This window comes from Cyphomyrmex costatus, unplaced genomic scaffold (genome assembly GCF_001594065.2).
Source record: "Cyphomyrmex costatus isolate MS0001 unplaced genomic scaffold, Ccosl1.0 scaffold51, whole genome shotgun sequence".
In the NCBI taxonomy this organism is placed as follows: Eukaryota; Metazoa; Arthropoda; class Insecta; order Hymenoptera; family Formicidae; genus Cyphomyrmex; species Cyphomyrmex costatus.
In genome coordinates this window covers 2121522-2132042 of record NW_017279354.1, presented here as the reverse complement: position 1 = coordinate 2132042, position 10521 = coordinate 2121522, and the positions used below count along the sequence as shown (strand labels likewise).

Genomic DNA, 10521 nt, shown 5'->3' with positions numbered 1-10521 from the left:
ACTGTTACTCCACAACAACAACAAGAAGGAATTATCAAAAGAGAGCAAATAAAAAATTCTCTTGTGTAAATTTTTAAGTGACAATTGTATTTTTCTTATGATACATCTTTTTAAAAAATGTATTTTTTAAATATATTTATATTAAATATATGTATACAAAATAATGTTATTAAAAAATAATATAACAAAAATGTATTCCTTAATATACTTACTAGAGGAAAGCCCCCTATTATGAGATAGGCGCTTAACATGAGATAGCGGCGTTTCTGTTAAACTAATAAATGCTATCTGTTGATTCTATCATGAAATTATTGCTCTTGGATTGAAAACTATTTAAAATTCATTGTTAGATCATGCCTACAGTAATTGTAAAATAAAATTTTAGAGTTTGAATGTTTTCAAGTTTCATTGAGATAAGCCTTTAATCTTTGTTTATTATTTAATAAGTAATTATTTGGCAATAAATTCTTCATGTAGTAATAGAATAAGATCGTACTGATAGAAAAATACGAAATATATTGAATTGTTTAATCAAAGAAGTTAGATTTGATGATCGTAAAGCTGTAAGACGTGATACTCGTAATATGAGATACGCAGGATATTTCTAATATGAAATAATCTATACTTCTGTGCCTAAGTAAAAATCGATGTTAAAGATAAATATTATTGTACAATAAAAAAAAGAATAACCGGAATGAACGTTGAGGGTCTGTTTCTGCAATACTTCATTCCAATTACTACTGAAGACAAATCCTGAATACAATACATCACATGCTCAATTTACGCGCATAGACTGTACTCGTCGATATGTTAGAAACATCAAATAAAGTTTTTTTAATTCTAATACTGATGTACTTTGTGCTTTATTATCGATTTCTCGGGGTATCTCATACTAGGAGCACAATTTTTCGATTTTGCGATTTGTTCACCTTTTACATTTCTTTAATTAAAAAATAAAATAAAATTTGAATTAAATTTTACGTAACACTATCTTAAAGCTTATTAAATTCTCTTCAAAATGACCTGTTATTTTTTTTAATTCTACCAATAAACATTTAGTAATTACACAAAATGAACTCGGTATCTCATAATAGGGGCCTCTCCTCTATATATAAAAATGAGTATCATTGCTCTTTGGTAAATGTAAATCATTGGCAAAGAATATAGGAACAAAGTTAAGTCAAAAAACGATTAAATATCTAAAAACAAAACAAAAAACATTTCTTTCTTTTAAATTAAATTACAACTTTTTTTAATATCTCTGAGAATTGCCAATTTGTCTTCTTTATATTTTTTGTCAATTTCTAACTTTTGCTTTTTTAATTGCAAAAATTGTGTCATATAGTCGTCCTTATTGATGCTGCCACGTTTTGAACTTCCTAAAAAGTTTGTTATATTTGTATAAAATGTAAGTTATTCAAAATTTTTGTTAAACGAAGAAAAACATTATTAACCTGAAGACGATAATTCCTCATCTAAATGTTGCCCAAGAGGTTTGCTGGATCCAACAGTAAACAAAGGCTGCATCCATGGCGTTTTAGCGAATATTTCACATAAAATCTAAACAATAAAGATGTAATGAAATAAATGAAAATATTAATAATATAACAGTTATTATATATATATATATATCTATATTATATTTACATCATAAATGTTCAATTTTTTTTGGTGTGTTTCCAGTTTGGCAATTATGATCACAACATTTTTTATAAGCTTTTTTAAAACTATTTTTGTACTACATTGTGATGCAGTAAGAGCATAACCTTTCTCTCTCATTCCTGCTAATATTTCATTCCAAAGACGGTTGTGTGTCATATTTTCTTTGCTTAATTGACAAAATAGAAATAGTAGTAATTTCGATTGCTCTGTAGACCAATGATGCCTCGAAGCACCTAACAAAATTTTTAATTATAAAATATATTATTGTACAATTTACAATACATTATTTATAGTGTTATACGTACCCATATTTTTATTATTTTCACTACCATCATAATTATCAAACTGAATTAAATTATAATATCCGCTCAAATGAATTTTTCAAATTAAACTTAATATACCTCCCCGGTCAAGAACAAATTTGAGCTATACTAGTTGTTAGAAATATATATATAAATTTATTATAATAATAATACCGATATATACGGAAAATTTCGACTTCACAGAGTCCTCAACAGCCGCAACCGAATTCTTAAAAATTAATTTAATATTTGGCGCAATTTGGGGGAACTTTTCAACGTATATTACTTAAAAATATTGCAAAGAATATTACTACGTCGACTCGCCATCAGAGGTCTATGGATATTCGTAAAGTTTCTCGCAAGTGCTGAAATACGCGCATATCTGTATATATAGAATCTCGATTTAAGAACTAAAACAGGCGTCTAAGCTAGGCTTTCACTACGTTACCTTACTGATGAGTCCAGTAGTGGAAGCCGAGACGAAACGCCAACTTGTAATATTCTTCGCAATATATTAAATTAATTTTGAAGAATTCGGTTGTGGCTGTTGAGGACTCTGTGAAGTCGAAACTTTCCGTATATACCGGTATTATTATTATAATAAATTCAAATTAAACTTAATCTACCTCCCAGGTCAAAAACTAATTGAGCTTACTAGTTGTTAGAAATATATATAAATTTATTATTAATAACACAGTTCTACATGGTTTCTTTTTTTTATACGAGATTGGTTTCCGATGTATTTTTGTACGCTGAAAACGATTGTGGGGTCCAAAAGTGCCCATCACGTCATGATTTTGAGAAAAGTGGGGATTAAAATCGCGAAAAACGTGTTTTTGGGTGTTTTGATCCCTATTTTTCTCAAAAACCAGATGTGCTAAAGACTTCTACCTATACTCAAATTAAAGCTTGAATCTTACACTACAAGAACCATATATGCAAAATAAAAAAAAAATAAATTATTTTGTATAAAATGGGGTTAAACCTCTACGGCCCTGTTATTACGATCGAAAACTGGGCCGTAGAGGTTTAACTTAATTTAAAGTTTAACCCCATTTTATACAAAATAGTTTTTTTTTATTGGCATATATGTTTCTTGTGGTATAAGAGTCAAGCTTTAATTTGAGTAAAGGTTGAAGTCTCTAGCTCATCTGGTTTCTGAGAAAAATAGGGATCAAAACACCCAAAAACACGATTTTTAAGGTTTTGACCACCACATTTCTCAAAATCGTGACGTGATAGGCACTTTTGGACCCCAGAATCATGTTCAGAGCACAAAAATACGTCAAAAACCAGTCTCACATAAAAAAAAAAAAAAGTGAATTTTGTAGACTTACAACTCGTGTCAGACTATCGGCGCCGGGGTGGAGTTCACAAATTCTGCCGATACGCCATTTCAACGGAGGTGAAGTTTCGTCACGAATTATTGCTAATTTTCCTATCTGTAATTCGTCATTACGCACAACGGTTTTCCACTTGGTACGTTGTTGTAATTGTGTAACGTATTCCTTTGACCAACGTTTCCAAAACGACTGCTGGAGATGCATTAATAGTTGGTAACGATTGATACGGTTTTGTGGAATATCAAGTACAGATTTTTCTGGTAACGCCATAAGAGACGTTCCGATTAAGAAATGTCCGGGTGTTAGTACCTCCAGCTCATCGGGAGAATTGCTCAAAGGGCACAATGGCCTCGAATTGAGTATGGCCTCGATTTGTGTCAGTACAGTGTAGAATTCCTCGAATGACAAAGGTGTATCGTTAATTACAGTTTTGAGATGTGTTTTTACGGCCTTTACATTTGCTTCCCACAATCCCCCCATATGAGGAGAGTGCGGTGGGATGAACTTCCACGAAATTCCTAGATCAGACGCATAGTTGACGATAGTTGCTTGGTGATCGGAATGTGACAAAAATTGACCTAATTGCCGCAATATGTTACTTGCTCCGACGAAATTTCTCCCGTTGTCAGATAAAATAGAATCGCATTTTCCTCGTCGAGAAATGAATCTTTTAAGCGCGTTTAAAAACCCTTCAGTCGAAAGATCTGATACTAATTCAAGGTGTATAGCCTTGGTGGCCATACAAACAAAAAGACAAAGATAAGCCTTGCCGGACTTATTTCGAGAAATTTTAATGTTAAATGGCCCCGCGTAATCTACGCCTGCATGACAGAATGCTCGAGACGGGGTAACCCTCGACTCCGGCAGATCACCCATACGCTGTGTCATGCTACGAGGTCGCAAGCGAAAACATAGGAGGCACGTTCTAAGTACTCGTTTAATGGCGCTTTTTGCATGAATGATCCAATATGTTTCGCGAAGAGTCGTTAATAACAATTGCGGACCCATGTGAAAATGATTCAAGTGCTGATCGCGTATGATCAAGTCAGTCAATGTATCATGGGAAGACAAAAGGATCGGGTGTTTCTGAGCGTAGGAAAGTGGTGCATTCCTTAACCGGCCGCCCACGCGGAGTAGTCCATCTTGATCAATCACAGGGTTGAGTGAGATGATCTTGCTGTGTGAGTCTATTGGTTGGTTTCGTTGTAAATTGCGTAGCTCATCTGAGAACTCCCCTTGTTGATGAATTTTTATGAGAATAATCATTGCTCTCTGTAGCTCCTCAGACGTAAGTGGTCCGTTAAGTTTTGGTGATTTTGATATTGACAATGCACAGTTAGTTTTAAATCTGATGCATGTTGCAATGACTCTCTTCAGCCTTGTACATGAAGAATATCGACTAGCAAAATCGATTGATTTTACTGTGCAGAATAACGCGACGGACAGATTACGTGACTCAGGCACATCGGTCAGTAATTGAGCCGTCGAAACCGGCCATAAAGATGGAGTGATTTTTAGCCAGTGTGGACCTTCCCACCACAGTGTGGCGTTGATTAGTTGGTTTGGTAAAACTCCGCGTGAGATCAGATCAGCGGGATTGTGTTCTGAACGTACGTGTGACCAGTACTGTTTGTTGGTTAATCGTTGAATCTCGGCTATGCGATTGGCGACGAAAGTTTGCCACTGAGATAGCTCGCCTTTGATCCAAGCTAACACGATCTCTGAGTCCGTCCAGAAATGATGTTCCGTGATTGCGCATGTAAGAGATTGTGCTACCTTCTGGACTAACTCTGCCAGAAGAACGGCTCCACATAATTCTAGTCTGGGCACACTAACCGTCTTTAATGGTGCTACTCTTGACTTTGCTGTGAGTAGTTGTACCTTAATCGCTCCAGCCTCATCGACTGATCGAATGAATATACAAGCGCCATATGCAGATTGAGATGCGTCGCAAAAGCCGTGTAGTTGTATGTCTACTGGATTGTGTATAACTGCGTGTCGTGGTATTACAATTCGATTGATTAGTGGTAGTTGTTGATAATAGGACGACCAAATGAATCTGATGGTTTCAGGTATTGGAGTATCCCATTCTATTTTGAGTTGCCACAGTGATTGCAGCAAAATCTTTGCTTTGATAATAACAGGTCCGATCAATCCTAATGGATCAAATATCTGTGTGATTATGGACAATATATAGCGTTTAGTAATAACTGCGGGAACGGAATCACAAGTAGCTTCATATCGTAGTGTATCCGCAGTTGAGTGCCACAATAGCCCTAGAACCTTGGTATCCGTGAGCTCCTGATTGTCAGCGTATTCGTTGTGGCAGAGTGATGTATTTGAACGTATTTTAGCTAATTCAAATCCAGCTGTCTTCAGGATCTCGCTTATCTGAATTTTAGTTTCGAGAAGTAGCTGCACTGACTCCTCACCAGTGATCAAATCATCCACGTAGAAATCACGAGATATAATTGCAGCCGAGTGGGGATGTGTTTTCTCGAAATCCAACGACAATTGTTGTAAGCATCTTATAGCTAAGTATGGAGCTGAGGCGACTCCATACGTAACCGTGTTTAGAGTAAAGGTTTCAACAGACTTATTAGGATTGTCTCTCCATAATATACATTGGTGTAATCGATGTTCTGGCTTAACCATTACTTGTCTGTACATCTTAATAATATCACCCGTCAAAACGTACGGGTGTTGTCGAAAGCGAATAAGGAGTTCGAATAATTCGGGTTGGATCGTGGGTCCCACTAATAGGCAGTCATTGAGTGACTTTCCGGAAGTCGTAGGACTGGATGCGTCGAAAACTACTCGAAGTTTAGTCGAGATCGCAGCTTCCTTTATTACTGCGTGATGAGGAAGGTAATTAACTCGCCTTTCTTCATCGTCAGGCAATATAGACATGTGACCAAGTCTAGCGTACTCATCCATGAATTCAATATATCTAGCTTGTAATTCGGAATCTTTACGGAATTTGCGTTCCATACTGCACAAGCGTTTGAATGCCATACTCTTGGATTCACCTAAAGTGTTCGGATCCGCCCTAAATGGTAATGACACTTCAAATCGTCCTTCATCAGTTCGGCGATATTCCCTTTGAAACATCTCCTCACACTGAGATTCCTGCGTCGAAAGTAAATTTGCTTTTGGTATATCTTCTATACGCCAGAACCTTTCAATTCGTTCTTGAAGCTCCTCGTTTCGTACATGTCCACATGTAATCACATTATTATGCAGTTGTGATTTGCTTGACGTTCCCATTCGTCCGCAAAGCAGCCATCCCAGCTTGGTTGACTGTAACGTAGGTTGCTTGGATCCCAACTGGATTCTTTCGGTCTCAAGAATTTCCCAGAAGATTGTTGCTCCTAGTAGTACATCTATATTTTGTGGTATATGGAAAGTCGGATCGGCCAATTCAAGGTTTCTAGGTAAGCTTATAGAATTGAGTTTGATTTGTCTGGTAGGAATGGGTCGTGTAACTTGGTTGACAACAAATAGTTGCACGTCAGTCTCGTAAGTTGTAGTAATAGATGCTATTGTCGTTTGTGTCGTCTCCGCGACCAGTGCCTCGGCTACATTTAAACATGAAAACGAATGTTTTGTACTTTCTGTTTTGAGCCCTAATCGTTGACACATCGATTTTGTTATAAAACTCGCTTGTGAACCATTATCAAGTAGAGCGCGAACTCGATGATATTTACCTAAGCTATCACGAATGTAAATGATCGCTGTGGACAACAAAACTTCGGAATTAACCTTGTTAAAGTTGCTCGCTTGCAACGAAACAGAAGTTTCCGTTGGTGTAATATTTGTAAGAGTAATTGTATTTACCTCGTTATTGTTTACTGACGCTTTATCACCGTTGCCTGAAATCTGATTAGCGCTGTTAGATTGCTCATTTATGTGAAGCAATGTGTGATGTTTTTTCGAGCAATGTTTACAAGTGCGCGATGTGCATTTTTGCAATATGTGGTTAGAACCTAAGCAATTATAACATAAATTGAGTCTTTTCGCTTCATTACGTCGTGATTCAACTGACAGCTCTTTGAAAACTTTACATGAGTATATTTTGTGCGCCTGCTTGCATAAACCACACACATCAGCTTCACTCGTGGCTACATGAGTTAACGTTGTGGTTTGACCTTTTTTATTTGAGCTTACGTGAGTCGCCTTCTGAGTAGGAATCTTCGTGGAAGTTTTTGAGTGTGTTGGATAGCGTGCTTCGAGATATTCGCACCGAGAGGTAAGAAATTGGAATAACTGATCAATGGTTGCCGCCTTGTCTTGTATTACCTTTAAATCCCATTTTCCCTTTGTCGTGGCATCTAATTTGCTAGCAACCAAATAAATAATCAGAGTATCCCACTTGTCGATAGGTTCCTTCAATTGCTGTAACATTCGCAAGTGTTTTTTAACATTGTCTAGTAATTCACGTAATGACTCTGCCGACTCTTTTATTATCGGAGACGCGTTAAACAATTCATGAACATGGTAATTGATAGTCAAACGTGTATTCTGAAACCTTTGAATTAACAACTCTAATGCGAGAGAATAGTTTTCGTCTGTTGTTTGTATTGAATCGATCGTTTTTTGCTGCAGCATCCGACAAAGCGGACCTCAAGTAATGAAATTTTTGAACTGCGGCTAGTTTTGTGTTATTGTGGACTAAAGCCTTAAATGTATCGTAAAATTGTTGCCATTGTTCGTAATTTCCGCTAAAAGTCGGCAGAGATATCACAGGTAATCGTGCTAGCGTCTGATCTGTTTCCTCGCTTGGATCGTTCTGATTCTTATTATTAATTTGACCACCGGTGGAAACACTTGACTTGTCACTTATATATTGTGCAACCTTTGACCGAGCTACTGCTTGTACTGCGAAAAAGTTTTCTTCAAACACTTCCCTTTCATGACTGTCGGGATCGTCGAGGATCGCGTCAATTTTTGTTTGTATTGTATCGAATTCATGCCACAGCTCGTCATGTTTTTCTAACCTTGAATCTAATACTACTTTACTTTCGTCATTGACCGTATAATGTTCTAAAAACGTTTGAAATCTAGTTATACGGCCCTTAAGTGTCGTTCGTTGACGTTTCAACGCGTCGAGTGTTTCCATCGTGCTTGTACTTACAATCTAACCTCGCGTTACAAGATACGTTTATCGATGGTCGTTGTTGTGATGTGAGCCTTGTGGTGCGTCCACACAGTAGCGACAAGGCGAATATGGCTTCGTGGTGCTGATGTCGCGCTTGCGCAATGGCGAAGAAGACAATATGGCGTCGTGAGCCCGTTGTCGACGATGAAAATCAAGGCAAATGGCGATTCTCGTTGTCCAGCGTATTTCCTCCGTTCGTTGTATAGAACGTCGACGGATGCTGTCTGGGAATGTACCACTCACACGTCAATTGATTCTCGATCGTAGCAGTTAATGATGACTAAGAAGGAATGACGATGTCCGTTGCCCAGCGTGTTTCCTCGATTCTAGTATGGAACGTCGACAGATGCTGGCACGGATGTATCCCTCGAACGTAAAATCGGCTTTCGTAAAGTTCGTATGTACTTTTGGAAGTATCGGTACTTCTTGATTAGGTGTGAGATGCACTGGAAAATGCCGTCGTGGTTTTCCGAGTACTTCGTTCAGCTTCGATGTCGCGAGCTCTGTCCACTTCGATGTCGTAGTATCCGGCTCGAAGGACCATTATGTCGGGGAATTTACAAATAAATACACCCTTTTTTTTCTGTAGTGAACTGAACAGAACTCCTTTAATGAACTTAACAAAAATCACTATTTTACAATGTATGGCTGAGATAACGTCTAGTCTTATGGACGGTTCGAGCGCTTCTCTTAAAAAGTAAAAACATACAACGATCTCTTAATACACGCAACGCCCGCTAGCGTCACTTCGAGCATGAAACAAAAAACTTACAATGGTTAACCGGTTGCTATTAGAACAGACTTTCGAATATAAATTCGCACAATTTGAAATTTATTTGAGCGGATATTAATTTAATTTAATAATAAATTCATATATATATTTCGAACAACTAGTATAGCTCAAAGGCTCTAGCAGATTAAGAAGGGGTCAATCGGCCCCCAAACGGATTATGACCAGCATGTCACCAAAAAGTTCGTTGACCCGAAAAAAAAATTTGGAGAAATTTTTAATTCCGTACACCACCCCTTTTCGGAGATATTGCCTTATGAAGTATTTTCATATTTTATTTTTGTCACGAGACCTATCAGATACAATTTTATTAAAAAAATTTGGGCATACAAAACGTATCAAAAGGTATTTGAAAATATTTTTTGCGAGATGTTCCAACCTAACCATAATTTTTAAAAAATTCCTGAAAATTTATAAGTGACCCCTTTTTGTTAGTTTATGATTGGCAACCTCGCAAAAATTCAAAAACATGTATTTTTAAACTTATTTTCACCCTGAATTTTTTCAGAATTTTTTGAACCCGGCATCATGCCTAAAAAAATTAAAACTCGCCTAAAAAGGCAAAAAATCGCCATAAAACATATATCATAAGTAGCCATAAAGCCCTAAAAGGCTCATAAGATATCCTGCAGACACAGGTAAAATAACAAGATAACCCTAAGATAGTTCATTGCTCTGATTAAAACAATTATGCAATATTATGGAAGTCTTAAAACACTAAAACATCCATAATATCGCTTTAACCCTTTCAGTCACGCATATTTCTATTCACTGAATTCGCTTGAAACTCGTTACTCGGGGGTTTTCGGGGTCGCAAATTACGAATCTGATGTCAGTTTTTAAAAATTCAAAATGGCGGATCCAATATGGCCGACAACTTTCTAAAAAATGGATGAATTTGCTTGAAACGAGTCGGGGGTTTTCGGGGTCGCAAATTACAAATCTGATGTCAGTTTTCACTCATATACAGGGTGACCCATTTTAACTTAGGCAGCCAAATAACTCGAAAACTAAATCCAATAGACAAAAATGTTTCAAATAAAAATGGAACGGTGTCGAGGGGGACACGTTTTAGTCACGTTGTTTTTTTCCTAAGTGGAGGCGCTGAAAAGATATGAAGGTCACCTCCACTTTTTTAAATGGAATTATGTAATTTTTTTTAGATAACGTGATTCCTCTAATTATTTTGCATATAAAAGTATTAAGGTAGAGATACCAAAAAACCAATAGTTTTCGAGATATTTTACACTTTATTTTGGTACATAT

The 10521-nt window shown here is 36.8% G+C and overlaps 1 protein-coding gene across 1 annotated transcript; it reads right to left on the bottom strand.

Annotated features, from left to right (window-relative positions):
- Window positions 1-1449: 1449 nt before the first annotated feature.
- Window positions 1450-8426, bottom strand: LOC108778749 (uncharacterized). Its single transcript, XM_018546001.1, has 3 exons — window positions 7836-8426; window positions 3302-7702; window positions 1450-1560 (listed from the first exon to the last, which is right to left on the bottom strand). The coding sequence occupies exons 1-3, from the start codon at window positions 8424-8426 to the stop codon at window positions 1450-1452; spliced, it is 5103 nt and encodes a 1700-aa protein (XP_018401503.1).
- Between the last annotated feature and the right edge of the window lie 2095 nt (window positions 8427-10521).

What these genes read in the sequence shown, in the direction of transcription:
- LOC108778749 (XM_018546001.1), bottom strand. Translation starts at nt 8,426, where the DNA reads ATGGAAACACTCGACGCGTTGAAACGTCAACGAACGACACTTAAGGGC. An exon ending in TTAGAGTTGTTAATTCAAAG is followed by an intron (nt 7,703 to 7,835) that starts GTTTCAGAATAC and finishes CGAATGTTACAG; the next exon opens with CAATTGAAGGAACCTATCGA. An exon ending in CCGATAGTCTGACACGAGTT is followed by an intron (nt 1,561 to 3,301) that starts GTAAGTCTACAA and finishes TTTATTGTTTAG; the next exon opens with ATTTTATGTGAAATATTCGC.